This window comes from Alosa sapidissima, chromosome 13 (assembly GCF_018492685.1).
Source record: "Alosa sapidissima isolate fAloSap1 chromosome 13, fAloSap1.pri, whole genome shotgun sequence".
NCBI lineage: Eukaryota > Metazoa > Chordata > Actinopteri > Clupeiformes > Clupeidae > Alosa > Alosa sapidissima.
Window position 1 is genome coordinate 5,601,807 of NC_055969.1, and position 24,836 is coordinate 5,626,642.

Sequence of the window (24,836 nt, forward strand, 5' to 3'; positions counted from 1 at the left end):
GGCAACATCATGCAGATGTAGATCTACTACACAACAAACAAAAAAAAACACATGTGGTCATCTGTGGACATCTGCAGATGTGCATCACACACACACACACACACACACACACACACACACACACACTAAAACACACACACACACACACTGACACACACAAACCGGACGTGTCCTTGTGTGTGAAGGCTACTGTGAAGAGCACAGATGTGTCCACATGCAGAGGACAGACAGGGAGGCGCAGTGGTGGTGAAGGATGGGTCACCCCAACCTCTCTTGTAATTTTCTTCCACGTAATACTCATAGCCAGGGTGGGAAAATTCGTCTCTGTTTACTTAGCGATAGCCACAGTGGCTAACATTAGTTTCACAGGGGCCGCTCCCAGCTTAGCAAGAGTGTGACAGAGGCGGCAACAGCCTCGTAACGTTTTTGGCTGAACCATCCCCTTTGGGCCAACATGGTTTCTCACTCGGCATATGACGCACACTGACTTGTCATCTTAACACAAAAACACACACACAAACACACACACAGATGTTAACCTTCTATACACAATCTTGTGTCCCAAAATAGGAGGAAGATCACACCATCCCAGGGGAAAGGGTGATGCGCGCGCGCGCGCACACACACGCACACACGCACGCACACACACACACACACACACACACACACACACACACACACACACACACACACACACACACACACACACACACACACACACACACACACACACACACACAGACATACAGTATGTCCTGTATAATACAGTCCTGGAAATAGAAAATAGGGGCTAAAGGATGGCACTTGATGGAGGTCACAGTTTGACAGACAGGCCGCCAGCCAACAGGACAGAAAGACCCGGAAGCAAAATGCTAATGAGGGTCAGAGGAACACAGAGGTAAACTCACTACACACACCTCCAAAATAAACACACCACTAGACAGCTTCTGTAAACACAAACTTAAAACCTTGCCTGCATCCCTTCCTTTTGTGCCTATGAAATGATGATTCCCCATAGTTATTTATCCCTTTGAGCAGCAACAGGCTTTCAGTGAAGTGTAAACAGAAGTCTGGTGGCGCCTGGCATCCATTAACTGAAACAATGGCCGCAGATCGACTCAAATGCCAAATTGCAGCCATTCATCAAAAAGACGGAGCGGGACAAGACAAATGGAAAGTGCACACACACGCTCATCGTCCACCCTCCCTCGCCTCTCCTAAACGTCTCTCCAGATGAGGGGTCGTCTTTGTTTGGAATGGCTCAGCAGGACAGGCATGGACGAGAGGGAGAGAGAGAGAGACAGAGCGAGCGAGCGAGCGAGCGAGCGAGCGAGCGAGAGAGAGAGAGAGAGAGAGAGAGAGAATACTCTGAATGAATTTGGCAGCACTACGCTACCTTGGACAGTTAGCCCAACCAAACACACAGAGACACATCCACAAACACTCAGGGTCCCATGAAGCCAGTCACTGACTGCAGAAAGCGCCAGAAAACACGCAGAGATTAGGAGATGGAGAAGAATAGTCTGACAGAAATCAAGAGACACAAAAACACTGACACACGTAGCTGCACAAACAAAGAAAAGGGGGAGACAGCCAAAAAGAGAAAGACAATATGTGTAGGGATACACACTAACTGTGATACTAACAGACTGAGAGAGACGGGGGGAGAGAGAGAGAAGTTTGGCTGGTCTCCCGAGCAGCAGTGGTCTGTTTATTCCATCTCGGAGCTGCTGGCTGGGCAAGGTGCCGGCGTAGGTGCGGAGCGTACGTACAGTACGTACAGTACGTACGCGGGCGGACGGACACTGCCGTCTCCTTCTCAGGCTGTCCACTGTGCTCTCCTGTGTCCTGTCTCAGAGCACGCAGCGTCTCTCTTTCTCAGGCTGTCCACTGTGCTCTCCTGTCTCCTGTCTCAGAGCACGCAGCGTCTCTCCTTCTCCCGGCCTGCTCTGCTCAGGGGGCTAATTCAATTCCTCCTGGCTAATCGCGTTATGCTAATCACTCAAGTTTTGTTGGCCTTTTGCTGGCTATGTCTGCCCAGCATCAAATGCATACTCACACACACACAAAACACACACACACACTCACACACACACATAATAGGAGCACAATACACCTGCGCCTAATTGAATTAGAATTGTGTTTTGGATGTGTGTGCCAGGATTAGATCTGCTCTCTGGCAGACGTCTGGAGCAGGTGGCCTCATGTCAGCCAGTCAGTCAGGGCCGCCCCAGTGGCCTTCCTCCCCTCCGTCCCCTTTCTCCTACACTCTCCAGAGTGAGCAGTGCAGGACACAAGGTCACCTTGAAGGCTCGCCAAGCCCTTTAGTCCCACACACACACACACACACACACACTCCCATCTCATCAGCAAAAAGGTTTCACACGGCACCATGGGAGATCCCTGCGATCAGATAACACTACAGCCCAGCTGAGGTCAAGAGGTAGGTGTGTGTGTGTGTCTGTGTGTGTGTGCGTGTGTGTGCGTGTGTGTGCGCGCGCGCGTGTGTGCCTGTGAAAGAGTGCCTGCAGGTGTTTGCACTGTACACTGTTGTATAGGGAGTGTATGGAGGAGCCTGTGGGCTTGTGAAACCCCAGACATGCAGAGGAAGCGCTGTAAGCTGACCTTGTTCACTCACTGGGTCAGTCGTGTCACTGAGCATCCTCGGCAGAGGCCCATATTAAAGATGCAGGCCAGGTGTTATAGCATTACAGTGATCACACATCCACTAACCATCACTGCCACTAACACCACTGAGTGTGTGTGAGGCAGCAGGAAAGGGATACAAGTGAACAAAGAGTGTGGAAAACGAGTTGTGTGTGTGCACACAAAGACTTTATAGCTCATTATATATCACAAGCAGCACACATGGATATTTAGTGTATGTACTATAAGATTTTATGTTCATGTTTGCAGAGAGTAGTTCATAAAATATATACCCCTGCTTTAATAGTTTGCCTTTGGGATGTGTAGGTATGTATAGGAACGAGTGTGAAACCACTGACTTTTTATTATGCATTCTACTGTTTGGTTTTATGTATGTGTGTGAGAGGAACTATGTTATTCTAAGCATTGGTTGGTGTGTGTGTGTGTGTGTGTGTGTGTGTGTGTGTGTGTGTGTGTGTGTGTGTGTGTGTGTGTGTGTGTGTGTGTGTGTGTGTGTGTGTGTGTGTGTGTGTGTGTGTGTGTGTGTGTGTGTGTCCTGGTGTATGTAACAGATAGCCCATTATTCTTAAGCAGATATGAGGCACAGTGGGTCTGGATGCTCCCCCCCCCAGACACACACACACACACACACACACACACACACACACACACACACACACAGACACACACCACCCATCCAAACCGTCACCCACAGAATTAGACTTTCTAATTCCAGCGTCTAGTTCTATGCAGCCATCCCTTTTGTATAAGAGGACGCACTCTGCCACTCGCTTTCCCCTTTAAACACCTCCATCCTCTTCAGATCACACTGGGCCTCCGCGTGTGGATGTGTCACATCTACAGTGACACACGTGTACTGAAATACACTTCATTTCCAATGCATGAGTGCGACGTGAGCCCACACACCACTTTAGCATAAATTAAATAGCTCATATCCCACGTGCCAGGACATATCACAGGAGGACATTTTACATACTTTACCTCTAGTCTTCAGAAATATACCTCCAGGATGTATAAATCTGCATTTTAAAAAATGGAGCACCCTACTCAGGCCATTCTGTTCAAAGCACTCAACTGTCTTTACTGGGCCTGGGAGTGGGTCATGAAAACAGTGAAGAATCCCTCACATGAACCCATGCAGACAGCCACCAGAGTTGGAGCAGACAGCCAGATGCTAAATTAGCATAAGCTAGACATGTTTACAGTAGTAACCAGTCTGGCGTACAAAATCTTTCTTCTGAAGCAGATAAAGATGTGAGGAAACGAGAGGAGCTAGAAATGTGACCCCACCACATTCAGCAACACAACTGTACTGTAAGTGTGAAGCTCTTAATTGCAGCAAGCGTTTTCCTCTATGAGGAACACGTGCTGTTAAAACCGCTGGAAAAGTGTTTTTAAAAACAGTGTTGATGACTTGAGTCTCAACAATTGCGCAACATTTCCTGACTTATTTACAACTTAGAAACATCATTTACAACTCATTACTGGGAAACAAACGTCAATGGGGAAAAGCTGCATTTCACTTGCACTGAAAACGTTCCAGACAAACGAGAGACAATTCCCTTTTCTTCCATGTCCCAGTCTGAGCCAGAATGGAGCAAGCAAGTGAATCAGGCCACTGGTGAGTTTGTGTCTGAGTTCCCAATGCTGCTGCTAGGACGAGGTCAGAGCTACAGGGGCTTTTAATGTGACACCGTTTTCTCCTCCGGTTTTTTGGAAGGCATGCGGTTAAAGGAAGTGGGTCCTGGCATCAATAATACAAGCCTGTACCCTCCTCTCCCCTCCTGGGAATACAATGCAGGGAGTGAGAGACAGACAGGGAGAGATAGTAAAGAGAGAAAGAGAGAGAGAGAGAGAGAGCAGGAGGAGGGTAGAGGGAGGAAGAGGATAGAGGAATGTGGCTAAAAACACACAGGCACAGATAAACTCTGCCATTACAGCAGGCCTGTGTTTGTTCAGGGGTACACACACGCTAACATGTGTGTGTGTGTGTGTGTGTTTGTTTGTGTGAGCACTTATCCATGTGCACGTGTGTAAGCACAGATACAAAAACACATACATACACACATGCATGCATGCACGCACACACACGCACATTCCATATAGTGTTAAATGGAAAAACCATTTGGGCCATCAGTTGGGCCATTTGGGAAAAACAAAAAAAAACAGGGAATGATTTTTTAGCATGCCAATCATGAGTGTGTTTTGAGAACGCCACTGGTTTGAGTAGACAGACACACAACAGGGCCTTGCTCTTGGATCTGGGTCAGATATGGTCTGATGTGTCTATGTGTGTGTGTGTGTGTGTGTGTGTGTGTGTGTGTGTGTGTGTGTGTGTGTGTGTGTGTGTGTGTGTGACAGGCAGGCCTTTTCCCCTTTAAATGGAGAAGAATACAGTGAGTATTGGGTAAACCTCTTCCACCACAAGCTGAAGACTGAAGGGCCCAAACACACACACACACACACACACACACACACACAGAGAGCATGACTAAATGCGGGCAAAGCAAGGCAAGCCATGGTGCTTCAGCAGTCTGGACTCAGTCAGCAGTTTGCCATAATGGCGGAGAGGGAGGCATGACACACCAGGGCAGGCCGGGCCTGGGGCAGATCAACTGCAGTTTAGCGGCGTGTCTGCACGCAGCCCCGGGGCCAGACGCACAGGGCCAATCCAAAACAGATTTCCCCTCTCCGCTCAGCGTACGAGCACACTGAGGCCAAGAGTTGGCCACAGCAGAGCAGGACTGGGCCAGGAGAGGCTCTGGAGGAGAGAGGGAGAGGGGAGAGAGAGAGGGAGAGAGAGAGAGGAGGAGAGGGGGAGAGAGGGAGGGAGAGAGAGAGAGAGGGAGTGAGAGGGGGGGGGGTGGAGAGAGGGAGTCAAAGAGTTTAGAGAGGAAAGGAAGAGGAATAATCCATCGCCGGCACAAGGAGAGTGCAAACACATCCTCCACACAAGTGTCCACAGAAGGAGCCAGAAAAGAGCAGACTGTGGAAAAATGGGAAAAAAAGACTCACTTACTCACACACTCACTCACACACTCCCAAAGCAAGCCAGGTCTCACTAGGCCTCATGCACACTGTTCTTTCTCACTGTTTCTCTCCTCTGTCTCCCTCTTTCTCTTCCTTTTCTCTCATCCTTTCTGCATTTGAATATAAATCAGAAGACCTCTACCCAGCACCCATATTGATTACAACAGATCAATTACCTGATACCAATTGATCGTTATAATCTTCCTCACCTTCGTTTTGGAGACATGCTGGACTGATCTGTGAAAATAGCATTCTTGCCATAGCCCTAGCACTCGATCACTTCCCAGTTTAACAGAGTCTTTGTTAGCCAGACACACACACATACACACACGCACACGCACACACACACACTTAACAAGGAAGGAGGAGTGAGGAATCAGGAAACCCAACTGAGTGGACTTTCAGGCTCGTCCAGTGCAGGGGAGGGGATCCAGAATGCACCTGGCCCTGATCCATGCCTTTGATCCCCTTAATTTGATAACATGATATTTGGTACAGTGGCCAGCCAAACGCAGCTCAGACGCCATAGCAACGGCAGGCGCGCAAGGAGTCCCGTCTCTCTGCTGAACAAATATTCCGCTAACAACAAAGAACTGGAGGGAGAGAGAGGGAGAGAGGGAGAGAGGGAGGAGGGGGAAGGAAGGAGGGATGGAAGTACAGAGGGAAAGAAAGAAAGAAACAGAGGAGGGGGGAGTAGTGAGAGTGAGCTGACAAGGGCCTTAGAAGGGAGTGCAGGACTGTGTGCGAAACGATAACTGGAGGCAAAGCTGTGTGTGTGTGTGTGTGTGTGTGTGTGTGTGTATGTGTGTGTAAGCATATTTGACTGTCTTCCTGGGGGAGGGTATATGTACATACAGAAATGTAAGCCTGTGTTTGTTTGGCTAAGCAAGAGAGTCATTCCTTTTTTAAGTAAACTTCAGTATGCCTGCAGCTGTGCATCAGTAAACATGTAAGTGTACCGTGTGTTTCTCTCTCCCTCTGTGTGGTGTGTGTGTGTGTGTGTGTGTGTGTGTGCGCTTTTGTGGCATATCCTGCATTTCATTAATGAAAATCTCTTGTTCTTTCATTGGGAACACTATGAGCCTTCAGTAAATCCTGACCTCAGAGGGTAGAGTGATGCGAGGTAAGAGACGATGCGTATCTTCTCTCTCTCTCTCTGTGTGTGTGTGTGTCTATGTGTATGGACAAATCTGTTCTGACAGGGGAGCCAGGCCTCTCTCCCACACCACCGCAAACTGGCTCCCCACATCCACTGAAGTCAAGGGGCATCAGTAGACATAACCACAACCTCGGTGCAGCATCAAAACACAGTGCAGTCGAGGTCTCCAGACTACTCATCCTTCATCTCACTAATGCTCAAATGATAGGTGCTCTTAGATGGCCACAGCGTTCAGTGAAAATGCTAATAATAAACCTTGCATGTTTACATCAATAGTGAAGTGCTACTGCCATTTAATTACAGGCTACTAAAACATTAGCATGCTTAGCCCACAATACTGCCATTCTTAGAGGTAACCAGCTCAAAGATTCATCCTGGAAGTTTCCGAAACTCCAGTCCATATATCTGGTCCACTTGTCCCTCAATTGTCGCCCCCTTAACTGCCAACCCCCCCCCAACCCCCGCCCACCCTCACCCCGCTCAAACTTAACCCGTTTCTTAACCCCGCCATTAACCCTAATCCCAGCTCCAACGCAGACACGCTCGGCCGGCTTACGGCTACGCCGTAATCTGGGTGAAATCTGAGACTCATGCAGCATAATCAGACAGACAGCCCTGTTTTAGCATAGCAGAGAAAGCAGAGAAACCAGAGGTGGGGTGGGGTGGGGGCGGGTTGTGGTGGGGTGGGGTGGGGTGGGGTGGGGTGTTGTGGTGGGGTGGGGTGGGGTGTTGTGGTGGGGTGAGGTGGGGTGGGGGGGGGGGGGGTTGTGGTGGGCGTAGTCGTGGGGGTTGGCGGTTGTCACTTATTTGCCTTGCAAATCAATAATCAACCAAAGCCGACCATAAGAATCCCTTTCAGTCTTTACGAGCGCAGATGCTGCAGTGGGGGGGATACCCGATGAGGTCATGGCTAGCTGCAGTCCGAGCTGGATCCCAGTACATACACACGTACACACACACGTACACACGGACACACACGTACACACACGTACACACACACAGACCCTGAGCCCAGACAGAGGACACCAGAGGGGGGAGTAACGTCTCAGGCAGGAAGGGGGCTGGAAACCTGTGGCTGATGCGTTGTTACTGCCAAAGGCTTAGGAATGAGAGGGACAGTGTGTGTGTCTGTGTGTCTCCATGTGTCTGTGTGCCTCTGTCTGTGTGTCTCTCTCTCTCTCTCTCTCTCTCTCTCTCTCTCTCTCTTTCTCTCTCTCTCTCTCTCTCTCTGTGTGTGTGTGTGTGTGTGTGTGTGTGTAGGCACTGTAAAATGTCCCACTCTAGTTGACAGGCCAGTCACATGGACAAAGCCCATTTAAGTGCAAGTGAGTGGGAAGAGGACAGAGCATGTCTGCAGGGGACAGACGGTGGAACACAAGTGACAGAGAAAGTAGAATAGAGAAAAAGAGCAAGAATGAAGTGAGAGAGAGTGAGAGAGAGATAAAGAAAGAGAGAGAGAGAGAGAGAAGGTAAAGAATCTCCACTGTGCAGAGCAGACGTCTGGAGGCTAGGCTGTCTAGGCTGGAGTTGCTCCACTGCTTCGCTCTTCAAAGAGCCATGGGAGAGACCCCCCCCCCCTTCCTCCCTCCATGATCCGAGGAGCTTTAATGTCTCCTGGTTTTCCCCTTGTTTGGTGGAAAACACACACACACACATTTGCGCACTTAAACTCCCTTGTTTGGTGGAAACAACCCATTCAAATACAAATACACACACACACACACACACACACACACACACACACACACACACATCTCCTTATTCAGTGGAAAGAAAGAACATACACAATCCCACACAATCACGCATTTGGAAAGAGTGCTCACAAGAAAACACATACCCACCCACGCACACTAACATACACATACTGTACAACAGACAACATCATCAGAAAGGTGCAGGCGCCGTAATTGGCTGCAACTGCAGCAGCTGTGAGGCAGCTGTTCTACCCTCGCTCGGCCTCCGCTCGGCCTCCGCTCGGCTCCACTCCGCTCCTCTCCTCTCTGCGCTGGCGTGGAGATCGGGGGAGGAATGCTTCACGGCGAAACCACAAGAAAGAACAATCTGGAAACCCCCCTGGTTTTATCAGCGAACGGGAGGGGAATTACACTTGATTTACTGGGCACCGCCAAGAGTGCCAGGGCAAGTGCCACCAACTGCTAATAGGGGGGGGTGAAGTGCCGCCCCGCTCGCTTGGAGGCCGGCCAATGGGTGCGTGTGCCGTGCCGTGCAAGCACTTTGCCCGCCTAAATCGCGTCCAATCGCGTGAGAGGAGGAGGAAGAGGGAGACGCCTGGGATAGTGGCGCATCTGAGGCACATTCATCAGAAATCCCTGGCCATCGTCACCAAGTCTGTTGCACATGGCACAGAACACAATGCTGGAGCCCTGGGTAGAGAGAGGACGCTTGGAGCTGGCGGAGCTGTGACGCGGTGGGGCCCTCGCGAGCTTGATGTCCCAATGATAAGCTGATTGTTCCTATCGTGCCTTGGAGGGGATTTGGGATTATGGGTCGTGTTTGTGTCCAGACAGGTTTAAGCGCCGTCGCATAATCCCAAAAGTGGCACTTCTAGAGGAGAGTCACATTAGCTTGTCCCAAAAGCAACATCGACCAACACATGCGCTCAGTCGTATACAAACAAACACAAAATACCCATGATACTGATGTACATGACAATACAGCTGTGACATTAGCTTGCCTAATCCTCCCAAGCACTATCTGCAACACACACACACACACACACACACACTGCCTCAATCTGTCTTTATGGTACATATAGCAGACAAATAACTGGTACCTATTAACTGATACTGTGATTCTGATATAGTAACCCCCTCCCCCAAACACACACACTTCCCTACAGTAAAGTTCTCCAGTCACATTCCCAGCCTCTTGGCCTCTTATAAATAAATGTGAGAGGTTTACGCTAAAGCTGGTGACACCGCTAAACAGAACAGCACGGAGCCCAGTGTCTCCCAGATATGCAGCTGGAAGACTCAGCTGTCATATAACGTTGCTCCCTGAGCCCTTGTAAATGTCTTTGGAACGTCTACTTTATCAGAAAACAGACACAGAACCCTGCTGACGGAACACAGCTGAAGGGAATTAAATTTGCACGTAGGTGTAGGAAGGCCTTGTTCCACTTGCTGCGACTTTAAATGCCGCTTTGGTGCGGAGGCCATGGAAAGTGTGACACCCTGCGTTCCACTCCTATATGCAGGCGAGTCTCGCTGTCGTCCTGCTACGGAGGCAGCGCGCGGCCTTGTCCAGTCCATGGAGCCAAGCGCTACGCCGGAGCAGGCCAGTGCACGCACGGCAACACTGATATTTTCCATGAGCGGGTGCATCAGGCCAGCGGTAAATGTGAAGCGACAATAAACCCAGTGTGAAAGCGTCCACGCCCTGCACATGGGACCCTGAATACACACACACACACACACACACACACACACAAAAGACAATTTCACACAGATTACCACACATTGGAAAAGACACATACACACTCATACACACACACACACAGCCTATGGTGGGCAGCAGAAGTCCTTCATGGGTGGAGTGGCATCGGCGTGCCAGAGCAGTGGGCAGTGCCTGTGTGTGTGTGTGTGTGTGTGTGTGTGTGTGTGTGTGTGTGTGTGTGTGTGTGTGGCGGCTGAGGCCGGGGCAGCTCCCTCCCTCTGGAGGCCTGGCGGGCACATTCTTATCCCACCTATATGCCATCGCTAGGCACACGCAGCTTGGCGCTGCTAGTCCTACAGTGCACCTGCTCCGGGACACCCTGAACAGGCTGGACCATGAGGCACACACACTCTCTCTCTCTCTCTCTCCAAAGATATTGAACACACACTCACTCTTAGATGACTCATGTAACTTCAGAAACTATCAACACCAACAAATATGGCTTTGTATTAAAACGGCCCATTTTGTTTGAAGGAGATTGAGTTGGCAATCCATGGAACACACAGTAGCTACCATCACCATTTATGCATGTCTTTAAGTACAAACTATATGCCTAATAAACTGTCAGTGATCCAGGATTTGTCATTCACACATACACAATACACAACTAAGCAAACATTCATCCACTGCTTGTGTGTGTGTACTGGGTCGATGCCGACATCCTTTTTAAAATCCCAGCTGCGTCAAAGAGGAGTTGTTTCATCGAGTCTCCCAGCTGAAGTCACACAGGCTCACAGATGAATGCATAAACAGCTCCATTCATCTTCAGCTCCCTCACTCGCTCTCCCACTCACTCGCTCGCTCGCCGGCTCCCTGTGACGGCAGGCCGCTGTCAGGAACAGCCGTGCAGTCACCTACTGGAAGTGAAAGCTTCAGGAAACTCCGTCTCATGCAATTTGGGAGTACGCAGACTGATGTAAGAAGTGTGTGTGTGTGTGTGTGTGTGTGTGTGTGTGTGTGTGTACTACAGCATAGCTGGGAGAACCGTTCTTTGGATGTATGCTAGATGGATTAGCTAACAGTAACCCTGTGCTACACACATGCATGCTTGTGCTTATGCACACTCACACACAGATAGGAGCAGTTTAGCACTATACATCAGTAGGCATGAATTTGTCAGGATCATCTCTCTCCCTCTCTCTCTCCTCTATATCTCTTGTTCGTCCCTCCTCTTTTTTTATCCCGTCTCCTCAAAATTCTCCCTCTTTAAATCCCCGATTCTCATGTTTTCCTTTTTCTCTTCCTCTTTCTCCCCCTCTCTCCTGTTGGGCGACCTCCAGTGCTTGTTTGCTCATTGCGGTTCCGGAGTGTTCCACCACAGTGAGTGGTTGGCAGGGAGCTGGCTGTGGAACAGGCCCTCTAACAGACACTCGCTGGCACCTTCCCCAACACAGCCGCTTCACTCACAGCAGAGGAGAGGAGAGGAGAGGAGGGAGAAGAGAGGAGTGGAGAAGAGAGGAGAGGAGAGGAGAGGAGAGGAGAGGGAGAAGAGAGGAGAGGGAGGAGAAGAGAGGAGAGGGAGAAGAGAGGAGAGGAGAGGGAGAAGATGAGAGGAGAGGAGAGGAGAGGGAGAAGATGAGAGGACAGGAGAGAGGAGAGGAGAGGGAGAAGAGAGGAGAGAGGAGAGGAGAGGGAGAAGATGAGAGGAGAGGAGAGAGGAGAAGATGAGAGGAGAGGAGAGAGGAGAGGAGAGGGAGAAGATGAGAGGAGAGGAGAGAGGAGAGGAGAGGGAGAAGATGAGAGGAGAGGAGAGACTGTAGTGGGCTGAGGTGATGAACACAGAGCTGGTTTTATCCCATTCCCTACATCATTGCCTCTCTCTAGGCTGTCACTCCATCCCCAACCCTTCCCTTCCTCACACTTCACCATCGTTCGCCCACTCACGTTTCTGGGCTCACAACTGGCCCTGTGTGTCTGTGCTGAAAGCTGAAACATGACTCACTGTAACTGGTTTGTTACATTTTAGCAACAATGCAACCACAGACAGTCATGGGACTGACTTACACACTACACCATCTTTACATTTCCAAGAAAACACATCTAAACAGCAGCTACCAGGGGCCACACATGGCTTATGAGTAACATGACTGGTTATGTCTTTGCATGGGTGCTTTACCGGAATGTCCACTGCTCAAACCCAGTGGTAAGGCTTGTGTGTGCTCACTAAAATAATGTAGTAAAAATAAAACATTTTTCATTCTGGGGTTTTCAGAAAAAGCGGGGGAGGAGGATGAGGGGGAAGCCGCAGTCATCCTTTTCGTCATACAGGGTGTGTGCATGCGTGTGTGTGCGTGAGAGAGAGAGAGAGAGAGAGAGAGAGAGAGAGAGAGAGAGCCAGCCGTGGTCACAGGAACTCTGCTCTCTCAGTCCACACCAAAGTACAAAGTGCCAGTCTAAAAATAAGGGCGGGTCAGCTACACCTCTGCATGGTGGCCAAGGACAATGAGGCCATTGAGCTCTCCCGCTCACCCCTCTCTCTCTCTCTCCACCCCCCCCCCCCCCCCACACACACACACACACACACACACATACACACACCACACACACACACTCAGTCACGCACACATACACACACCTCTCACACACACACATACTCTCCCTATTTCCCTCTCTCGCTCTCTCAAACACACATACATACTCTCTCTTGTCTGCTACCTAACACACAACACCAGAATGTCATTTAAAAAGTGGATCAAGAAGGAAATGTGGAGGGGGGGGGGATACAGACAAAGGACAGCCTGTCATATCAGTCTGTGTGTGCGCAACACAAATGCAAGGTCCTTCAGGCCCAGCCAAAAACACCAGCTCTGGGCAGGGACAGTCCACGTTCCTCTGGAGGTCACCCTCCCACCGGTGCGGACGCGGCTCGTTTGGCGTAGTTGTGAACCGCGTGGGTGAATGAATGGGTTGTGACCTTCAAAGCATCTTCTCCCGCTAACCAAGTTCCTGCTGTTTCAGCACCACTGCCATGAAGAAGGCCTCTCAGCAGACACACACATACACACACACACATACACACACACTGACTCGTTTGTTTTAAGTGTCCATTCGTCTGGCCGCTGTCAAACTTGGGAGGGACAGTTAAAATGTCAACGAGGACTGAAATTATGTAAATCAATATAAGCAATCGCCTTTGCGGTCTTCATCTAATAGCAGAGCTTTGGATGAAGGCACAGCTTACTGGGGCAAAGAGCATCTAAGAGGATTCGTCTGAGAAAAGAGAGAGAGAGAGAGAGAGAGAGAGAGAGAAAGAGAAAAGACACACTACAACTTTTCAAACCATCTATTTTTCTTAGTCACCCTCATATCCCGGATTAGTCTGTACCCTCCAGTTCTCCTTTAAACTCTCTCTCCCTTCCTATCTCTCTCACACTCCCTCTATCTCTCTCACTCTCTCTCTCACACTCTCTCTATCTCTCTCCCTTCCTATCTCTCTCACTCTCTCCTTCACTATCTCTCTCTCAGCCCATCTCTCCATTTCTCCATATCTCTCCCTCTCGTTCGGAGCTGTAGTTTACAGTAGGTATGAGTGTCCTCATTTCGTGCTCACACTGAGTGCAGTGGAGAGTCAGCCAGCTTCCTGTGGCCAATCCTATGGATCCACTTGTCCTCTCGTCGACTTCTATCTGTGCAGTGCTCGCTCTCTTGCGCTCCTCTCCTCTTCTTGTCTGTAAAAACAGCCCCCCCCCCTCCAGACTCCACTGCTGAGTGGGGAATGTTCTTCTTGTGCGCTCGTTATGGCTTCAGGGATTTCTGGGGTGCCTCTGTAACCTCCCCTGGCTTTTCGCCTCCCTCGCTCCCACACACAAAACACACCACACACACACACACACACACACATACAAACACACACGCTCTCACCATCTGATCGTTGACCACCAAAAAGGATATTCCATCCTTGATCCCCCTCCACATCAGAACGACCATAGCAACATCATGAAACAATTACAATTGTTGTTTACACTGAGGACATGCACTGTGGGAAAAAGACTCAGTAGGGTTGGGCTAATGGGGGGAGCTGTCTTGCAGATGCCCTGAGACATCTCTGCACAATATAACATTGGTGATTAGATACAAGACCTACATGTAGAACCTTCTACGTTGGACTGGCTGCACTAGATAAGTGTGTAAACACTAGGGTCGGCAAGGTGGTGCAGGATAACCAAATAACATGTGGGAGTAGGGCTGTGTTGGATTACACTCACAACATAGAGAGACATAGGAGAAGGACAAGAGAAGAAGGATGGTGAACTGAGGATGGAGAGAGAGATGGAGAGAGAGAGGGAGAGAGAGGGGGGTGGGGTGAGAGAGAGAAGGCTGATTCTTTTTTTGCATCTTGAGAGCTTTTTCAGATCATTTGCTTCTAGTGCTCTACATACAGGACATGTCGATCCAGCACCTGGCGTTGACATATGCACACACACGCACGGGCATGGACACACAAAACACACACACACACACACACACACACACCAACCAGGAGCAGAGAGTGAGTGTTTCACGCTGTTACGCAACGGGAGAGCGCTACCCATCTGTGCCTGCATTCATCCCCCGCATCCCTGACCAGTGAAGCAAGAAACTCTCGCCCTCTCTCTCTTACACACACACACACACACACACACACACACACACACACACACACACACACACACACACACACACCTCTTAAACCTCCTCCTCATCCCCTCCATGCCACACACAGCCTACTCATTCGTTCTAATCTTCATCTCGTCTGGTCTCTGCCTCGCTCCTCAACGCAGCACATGGTCCTCCTCCTCCTCCTATTCCCTCATCTCCTTGTACAGACATCTGCCTCTCCTCCTCCTCTCCTCCTCAGCCCATCACACCATCCCACCTCCTCAGCCCCAAGTCTCCTCCCTTCCTTCCTCCCTCTCTCTCCGTCTCGTTCCTCATTCTTCTCCTCCTCTCTCTCTCTCCTCTCCTTCCTGCTCTTTTCCTCCCTTTTGTCTTCCTCACTTTCAAACTCATCCTCTTTTTGGCCTCTCTCTGCCACACACACACACACACACACACACACACACACAAAACCCAGCACAACGTGGTTAAACTCATCACACGGGTGTGATGTGATGGATTAGCCGTAGCATGTGTGGAGGGAGGCTTAGCCATCTTCAGAGGCCCCATCTATGGGCCCTTAAGCGCACCGGACAGAGGCTGTCAGAGCCTTCACAGACAGAAGGGCTATTTATGAGGGGGTATTCATTAAGCGAATGGCTGCGCGCTATTGATTTTACTCAGCCAAGCACTCTTCCCTGCTAAAGAGGATCTGATCATAGCCATGGGGAAGCAGCCACATAGCCAACGCAGACGAGTGCTATATCATCCAATATGCCCTCCACGCCCGGGCACTTTGAACGCAACGAGAGCATCCCGAGATCCCTTTAACCGAGGAATTCGAGATGTTTATTTCCCCGTTTCATGCTAACAGAGTTGACATGATGAAATAACTGGTTTTAAACAGGGGGGCCTGGCTGAAAATGGCGTAGTTAACTGTGGAAAAGGACCTTCCAGTAAACCGGATTATGAACACAAACATGATAGGTCCATTTATTTGGCCGCCAGCAACAGAGCAGTCAACAGTGAGCGAGGTTGGCACACACACTCAAATGCTGTGGCCTGACACACACAAACACATACATACACACACACACACACACACAGAGAAACAGACTCAGTGGGGGTGCCATGTTCAGCTGGTACCAGTTCCCTGGTAGCTGCCCAGTGAGAAGAGAAGAGAGAGGAAAACAAACGCTATCCGCTACCCTCCCATCCTCCACCATCCTTCCATAAAAGAGGACTCAGCGTTGGCATGAGACTGGGTCCGCTGTGCCAACCCCCCCTGAGGGCACTGTCTGCTCCGCGCCCTGCCGCCCATTCACCTTGTCAGCACAAAGCATCGGAGACGCCAGGCGGACGGCCCGGCCGGTGCCACGCGTCTCGTCTCCACGGCGACGGTCGGCCAGCCAGAGCGCCTCCACCTGCTGTCGCCGAGACGAGCCAGCGGGCGTGAAACAGGTTAAAAGAAATTTAAAGCCTTGGGCGAAGGCGCCGGTCCCCTGTCCAACAATCCCGAGAGCGAGCGCTCTGACAATCCGTCTGACATGGGAGGATTGGTCTTCCAAGCATTTTCCGACACCTCCTCCGTCTACTTCCTCGTCTCCAATGCTCTCTATCTCCCTGACTGATTCTCCAAAACACCTGTGGTCTGATTCCACGCATGGTACCATGGGAACTATCGGCAGAGGGTGAGCCAGAGGAATTTGCTCAGTCTGACTTGTAACGAACGAATCTGTTCAGCATTTGCAAGGAATTCAAAGTAAGAGGTGGGTGTTTCTGGGATGGATGCGTTTCACAGAAATCAAAAATACGCCACGTGAAATGCATTTATGAGTACATGTGAGCACAGACACACACACACACACACACACACACATGTATCTGCACATTGTGTCACATGCACTCACTCACACACACACTCACACACACACCTCCTGGTTCTTGATCTGGCGGTCCTCTCTCGGACTCTGAGAGTAGCCGTTACGGCTGACAGTCTCTCTAAGCACCCTGACAAACAGCCAACGGCTCCGGACAGACACAGTCGTTTGTCACTGCCGGAGAGAAAAAAAAGAATAGGAAGAAGGAGAGAGAGAGATAGTGCTCCCTCTCCCCTTTGCTCTCTATCTTTCACTTCTCAAAACAAAGAGCTCTGTCCTTCTCTCTCCCCTCCAACCCCACACACATCAATCCCTCCCTCTGCTCTACTCTCTCACTCTCTCTCAGCTCATCTGGCTATGAAAGCTACATTAGCTAATTAGCTGACAGAGCTCAGGCAGAGCTGGATCAGGCTCACCCTAGATGCAGAGGTCAGGGAGCAGGCACTCAGACAGAGAGAGAGAGAGAGAGAGAGAGAGATGACTAGTGCAACTGGTAACAGCTCAAACCAATCCCCTCGTTCAGATTGTGGAGGTCAAAGAGCATGTGGGACAGTGTCATGACACAGAGGCACTCAGCAGGGCAGTAACAGAAGGCTAGCTTAAAATATTAGCCGCTCTGTCACTGAGAGTGACTGCCAACAATGGACGGTCATTGTTGGGATACTTGACCCCAAAGATGTTCCGAAGAGATGAGGAAATAGCACACTAGCATTTGTGGCAAACACTTGTGTGACAGACATTCATCACCAGCCAATGCTATGGAGAGTGAAATGAACCTTTATGCAACGTGGTAATTGAACACGCCAGTGGTGGGTTGCTAATTATGGTAAGTTAATGACACAAGTAGGAGTGTCATTTATCAAAGGCCCACATGGGTGCATTTGTTTAGGTATGGCATTTGACCTGCCACCATCCCATACAAACCAAATAATCAACAGCCCATCTGTTAGCCTGTGGTGCTCCTAGCAAAGGGGAGGGGGTGGGAGCAGCAACAGCTTCAAGAGGATGGCTGGTAGCAATCACTTACCCATGTCACCATGGAAACTGTTGTCATGGGAGGCCCTGCTCGATGGGGTGGAGTCTCCATCATGGGGTGGCCAGATCTGTCCAGTTTTGCGGACGGCGACAATGGTGGCCTCGGACATGACCACGTGGCCCTGCTGCTGGCGGTGGCGTTTCTGAGACTGGGGGGTGGGCGGGCTGCTGCTGTCGAATGAGTGCTGGGAATTCTGGGAGTTCTGTGAGGGCGAGCGGCTCTTGTCGCGGAAGGGCCGCCGGTACGCCGCCGTGGGGCTGGGCGACACGTGGCTGGACTGGCCCGAGGAGAAGTCCTCCTCGCTGGACGTCAGGTTCTCGTTGGAGCTGCAGTCCGGTGTGTAGCCCCCGCCGCCGCCCCCGGCATCGTCGAAACTCCCCGGCGAGTACGACCGGCGGGGCCAGGTGAGCTGGTGGTCATCCCCGCCTCCTCCATGTTCCCTCATGACCACTCCCTCGCCAGCGACCATCCCACCCACGTACACGCTGGTGTAAGGTGGATAGTCCGACGGTTGCCACGGCGGTGGCTGTGGTTGTTGCTGCTTGCCCCCGTTGGCCCGGTATCTAGGACTGGGCTCTCCGTCTTCGTACTCGGCGTCGTAGCCACAGGTGCTTTCGGTGGAGCGCCCCCTGTAGACTGGCTTGGGGCGCAGATCTCCGGCCACCGTGGCGAGGTTCCCCGGCAGCGAGTGCAGGGACCGCTTGCGCTCCATCTGCATGGCCTGCGTGCCCAGGCTGCCGATCTTCTCGGACACCTCGCGGTCGTTGACCCGCACCAGTCCACGCTCGTGGTGGAACTCCATGTTGGCGTAGAACGGCTGCTTCTCCTGGCCGCTCTTGCCGTCGGCGGACGAGTGCGAGTTGGCCCGCTTGATCCGCTCGAAGTTGGAGCGCAGGGCAGCTACGCCCAGGCCCATGCCCGTCTTGTCCTTGTTAGAGGGGTCCATGGGCAGGTCCTTCTCCGGCGGTGGGTGCGGGTGCGGCCTTCGCGGAGACACTCCACCCCGCTGTTTGGAGGGCGAGAGGCCATCCGTCTCACTGCCTCCTGCCATCGGCTGCACCGGCTCGAACGCCGACTGGAGCTCCAGGCCGTCGCCGTGGGAGGCCGACTTCCTGGCGGGCGGGGGCCTGGGCTTGGACCGGGTCTCCCCCACCGGTTGGAAGCGGCTGCGCTCGCCCTGCTCCTGCGCATGGAGCTGGGGAGGCTGCTGCTGGGGGTCACCAGCCCCGACCACGACCCCGGGAGGAGGCTGCTCGCCCACCATCTCGTTCATCAGAGAGGCCTTCCGGAAGCCCCAACGCTGGCGGTCGTAGCTCTTGCGCTCCTTGGCCAATAGTGTCTGCAGGTAGATCATGCGGAAACGCTCTTTGTTTACCTCCATCTCCAGACGTCTGATGGAGGCTTTGCACTTCTCTAGTTCCTGCTCAATGCCCCCCACCGACCTCAGCTCCATCTTAGGAGGTTCCGACTCTGGGAACTGTGCTTTCCAAGCTTCAATGAAACCCACTGGCTCCACCATGGTTAAAAGGAACTATTTTTGCCACAGTACCAAGAAAAAATACACACTCTTAGAAGGTACTCTTCTTCCACTCCTGACGTTAATTTCTTTCACACAAAATGAGGACTACAAACCAGCAAAGTGCCCATCTGCAGTATGAGACAATAGCATATCAACGCCACCTTCCCTCAAGGATTTTCTGAGATTGTCCTCAGGTGTCTTGATGACTCCTTCCTGATTTTGTCACCACAACGTTTTGTTTTGTCAACACAAGCAAGAGCTTTCTCTTGGCCCTCAACGAAATTATTGGGAACTGATGACAATAAACCCGTGCACATTCTTATTCCCGCTCGCATCATTCCAACAACACCACTGGCAGCATTTACGGTGAAAAAATCTCGGACCCCAACACAATGACAGCATCTGTCCGGACCGAGAGCGGTCTTAAAAAAACCAACTCCTGTGCATGTTCATGAAAGGACGCGTAGAAAGCGACGCGTATCGACAGCAACTGAATATTCCTTCATTCCTTTTAAGCATTTGCTTCATACTCCAGTGCTGTCCCGTGTCCACTGGTAGTGCGACATCCCGTTTCCATCATTTGCTCAGATCCTCCAGCCACCTCTTTTGTAGCTTGCCAGTATTAGACAGAATGGAAATTACCTACGAAGTAGAAAAAAAGTAAAACCAAACACTTTCCAGGCAAAATTACGATAACTTAATTATGGTGTACGCTCAGACACGGATATGATTTGCTGTCACTTTCGCTCCATTATCCCATTTTCAGCGTTAATTATGAGCGCACATTGTGGTCACATCTCCGTTCACTCTTTGCTTCTGTTGTGCGTTCTGTCTGTCTAGGGCTCGCTGAGAAAGCTGCTGCAGGAAAGGGAGGGACTAGACCTACAATGATTGACGCTCGCTTGGTCGTTCGTGCCATTTAAAGAGACACGACACACTTTGTGCTTTCACAGCAGTAAGGGGTTCAAAAGATTGAATGGAAAACAGTTATGTCACGGTATTGAGGGAAATATGATGTGTATGTTTGTATTATACGTCTTTGCTTGGACTCACAAACTAAAATAGTGTTTTGTGTAGCCTATCGTATCTTTGCCCACTCTAATTATGAAGATGTTTCGCATTTGTCTCACTGATTGTTCCTTAGTTAAGTCCATATAAAAAGGTTTTAAATCAAACGTCAAAACTTATAATGGGATGTAAGAGTCTCGCAGGTGTTTTACTTGTGGTTTATATATGCATCAATAACATTGAAATCCTTGCTTTCCTGAATCGACACAACAGCGCCTCTAGGCCTGGTCTATCCTCTGCAAGAGCACAGAACAAAGGGTTTTCATAATGAGGATAAAATGTGGTCATAGGAAAAATGACCAAGCTTTAATATTTTATATCCTTAAATGGATATTATGATTGCACTTAGGTGATCGATTGAACCACGTGCATACCTCCCCGGGAACCTCAATTAATTGGCCATCTGAATGCCTGCAATCCTATGAGGTCATTCCTTGTTACGCGCTGCCAGAAATGTGATGTGCAATTTTTGAGCGAAGTTTATCATCGTCTATTCTGTTCTTTGCTGCCCTCTTCTGATCAAAGAATACAATTACATGTCTAGTGCTTTCTTATCGCACTCAATGGCCTAAGAATAAGTATTTGTCATAAGCAATCTTTTCTACGCCCTCTGCAAGATGTCTATCCTGTTCGTAAAGCTTTGACATTGTTTACTTTTCCATAATCCCTTAAAATCAGTTCTCAGTTTAGCATTCAAGCGCTTCTGTGCCACTCTACTAGGCTACTTTAGAATACTGTACATTGACTGACTTCTCTCCTTTTGTACTGGCACTGCAGATAAAGAGGTATGTATGATGCAATGAAATTGTTTTTATAAAGCAAAACACAGAAACAGTTAAACTTAGTCTTACATTGTTTATTAACTGCGCCCCCCACACACACACACACACCAATGCACTACCCTATCCCATCCATAGTGTCTATTTATTTACAAATGTACATACTGTAATTACACTTATACATAGTTACCGTTACCACACTGCACATAGCTGTACTCTACATATCTGTTTATATGGTTCATACTAAATATCCATATTTATTAAGTTTTTCGGTAATATATTCTGTTAATACACTGCATATCTATATTGTTCTTGCTACTACTATAATAGTACTGTCACTACATTGCACATATCTGTACATGTTGTTCATACATTGTTCATATTAAATAGCCATATTTATTCTAGGTTATTTAGGTTACTGCTAATACACTGCACACACTTATATCAATTTATACTACTCTAAACCACCTTCTGAAAACAACATAGAAGGTCTACTCTGTGCTGCTAACAACTCTTAGCCTACACTATGCATGTATCTCACACCCTAGACTGAGTATCAGTGATGTACCAGGCCTTTATTCAAAGTCCATTGAGTTTGTTTACATTTGACAGTGTCGAAGACTTGTAGGATGTCATGAAATATTCAGATATATTTTCAATAAAATATTCAGAGACAACATGAATAATTGTGCTACCATTTTGCCAACAGTTTTCCCAATAAATATACAGATAGGGCTAATTTGGAGGTATGCTGTGTATTGATGTTTTTGTCATGTGGTGTCAACGCTGGCGACTACGTCGCTCCGTCTGGCATTTTTTGTCTTATTGTCTTTTGTTTTTTGTCAATGTCTTGTATGTGGAGCGCTTTGGGTTGCACTCTGTGCATGTTAAATGCGCTATACTAAATAAAACTGACTTGACTTGACTTGATGTTGGATATTTACACTGTAAATATAATGAAAATGAAAATGAAAATGGGAAATAATAGCCTTATTAGTGACAAAAGCTATAGGGAAGTTGCCCTGTTTTGTTAATCCATTGAGGCCCGTCTACATAGATTCACACCCCCATGATGACGACAGGTCAAAGTCTCTTTATTGTGTCCACCTTCCTTGCATGGTTATTATTTACATTCATCCATTTATGCTCCTGTACCTACAACAATCAATATAGGTCATAATGCCTGGAGTCGATCTTTTTTTTTTTTTTTATTATAGTTTTTGCCTTTATTTGGACAGGACAGTGGAGAGTGAGACAGGAAGCAAGTGGGAGAGAGAGATGGGGTGGGATCAGGAAATGACCGCAGGTCAGATTCGTCCCTGTGGGCACTTGGACCCGTACATGGTACGGACGCTGTAGCCTGCTGCGCCACAGCGCCCCCTGAGTCGATCTTAATAGGCTCGCAAAAGTGTTGTTCTCCCTGTTAAAAACTCCATGTCTACAAAGCCAAAGCTGTGTCGGAAAACAGAAAAACAGAAAAGAAAATAGGATTCAGGAGTATACTACTACATACTACACCAAAGAACCCAATCCTACAAGCATCAAATTACTTGTGTATGGGGAATCTCACTGCAATGTTGTCAGACAACCAACCAGTCTGACAAACAAGATGTTGTTTTTGTCAGGCCACTATAGATTGAGACAGAGTCCTAGAATCTCAGTTACCGTTAATTTCAGTGGCCTCTCCTCAGGATCAGAGATGCAGGGGAAATTATACCTCCAGCTGTGGGTCCTCTCTAAAAGTGTGGCTCTAACTGCCATGGACTCCTTTGGGGAATGTATGTGTTTGGGGAACGTCTTTGTATTGATACATGATGACTGCCAGACCCCTGTCTAGCTTTAGTACCTTTGATTGTCACGCAACTCATTTTATAGGTACTCATGTCAGGCCTGAGTATACTGTAGTAGACTGGGCCCCTCAAAATCCACTAGGCCTAATGCTTGAAAAGCCAATGAACAGAACTCAAAGTCAAGCCAGATGGCTTCCTGTGCATAAGAGCTACCTTTCCACAAACAAAGTTAGAAAAAAAGTAAGGTGTAGGAGCATGAGGTAGTCACATGGAAATACTCACTTGATTGGTACACACACACACACACACACACACATACACACACACGCACGCACAAACACACACACACACACGTGCAGGCAAGCAGGCACACACATGCACACCCCATTACCCCCACATACACACTCACAAGCGAACACACACACACACACACACACACACATACACATATACTGTACACAAATACAAACACACACTATGCACACATATCCATACACAAAAGTTGCAAGAGTAGGGGCTGGAGTAGGAGATGGAGACAAATTGATAAGCATGATTTATTTTTGAGGAGAAAGTGTGCAAATATGTGTCATATTTTGTACCACTTCGCGGTACATCTACTGTAGTTTATTTATGCAAGGCACACAAAAATGTATGTTTCTAAATAAATCTGAGCCTGGGAGGAGATGACTTAGAATCAACTGGCATTTATTGTCATTTGTTATTGCATTGAAGAAGATCTAAATGTACCTTTCCTCTACCTACATCACATTCAGTTTCAGCTCTCAACTTACATAGGGGGTTCTCTGCTCCAGTCATCCCATGATATGATCAAACCCTGATATTGCACTATTGACTGTAACAATTAGCCTAAGGACTATACTGTACAGTATGGACCATTGCCCATTGATTTACTAATACTAGATATGTAATAATAATAATAATAATAATAATAATAATGATAATAGGCAACTTCAAATATTTGATTCCTAATACAGGACTCACCCATGTGGTGGTCGGTGCTGTCGTCGCACCTCAGCTGGTAAGCTGGCTCTTGTTTCTCTGTAGATTGAAAGATTTGCGATAACGCCAGTCAAATGCTCAAGTCTGTTTTTCTGCTCTATAGGTCCCATTGGATGGTGTCCATGAACAGCTGCAGCCATCTAGGGTATTTAAACAGTTTGAATTTGACTAGGGTGCTGATAGGCTATTTGTAATTCTTCATCAGCCCCCTAACAATGCCCAGAAATATTGGGTATACAAATGACCAAGTGTAGCCAGTTAAAAATATAGATGCTTAGTTTGTCATGCCTTAATGTATAATACGTATAATGAATAATAATGTAGGCCACTGTGAAATTGCAGTGGGACGTCCAGACCCTGCTTCGTTACACCATGGTGTACAGATCGTCCACCCTGTTCTTCTGCGGTCCTGTGGTATGCACTTACACCATTTTGAAAATGTTTAGATACCGTTTTATGGATATGAATCCATCTAGAATGTTCTTGTCTCCTTCCCACATGTTGTCTTGTATCCAGATGGTTGGAGAGAGGCGGTGCTCAGGGGAGACAGCGGAGGGATCTCTGAGGACGCAGTTCTGGTTCACCGCTGATGAGTCGTCGATGCAGAGGTAACAAAAAAAAATTATTATTGTATGACTTTTTCAGTACTTATAAATGTATTGTATTACTTATGTGTTACAATTGGCTTTAGTCGATCAAGGCCTAAAAACTGTCTTACCGTGACACCTACAAAGCCATTGACGCTGCAACCTTCATCGAGGTAGAGATGGTGTTGATTTGGCTGAAGAGGAATTACTGAGCTACCAGTCCTCTTGCCCATGGATGGATTATGAACTTTCGGGCCCCTGGGCCCAGAT

General features: G+C 48.9%; 1 protein-coding gene across 3 annotated transcripts in view; it reads right to left on the reverse strand.

Annotated features, from left to right (window-relative positions):
• Positions 1-20,178, reverse strand: part of bcr (BCR activator of RhoGEF and GTPase) — an 86,544-nt gene extending 66,366 nt beyond the window's left edge. For all 3 annotated transcript variants that reach the window (XR_006021776.1, XM_042060178.1, XM_042060177.1), the window contains exon 1: positions 17,795-20,178. Coding sequence is in view for 2 of the 3 variants with exons in the window: in XM_042060178.1 (XP_041916112.1) it covers positions 17,795-19,322 (1,528 nt within the window). In the remaining variant the exon portion in view is untranslated. The remainder of the gene's footprint in view (positions 1-17,794) is intronic.
• Positions 20,179-24,836: the final 4,658 nt, after the last annotated feature.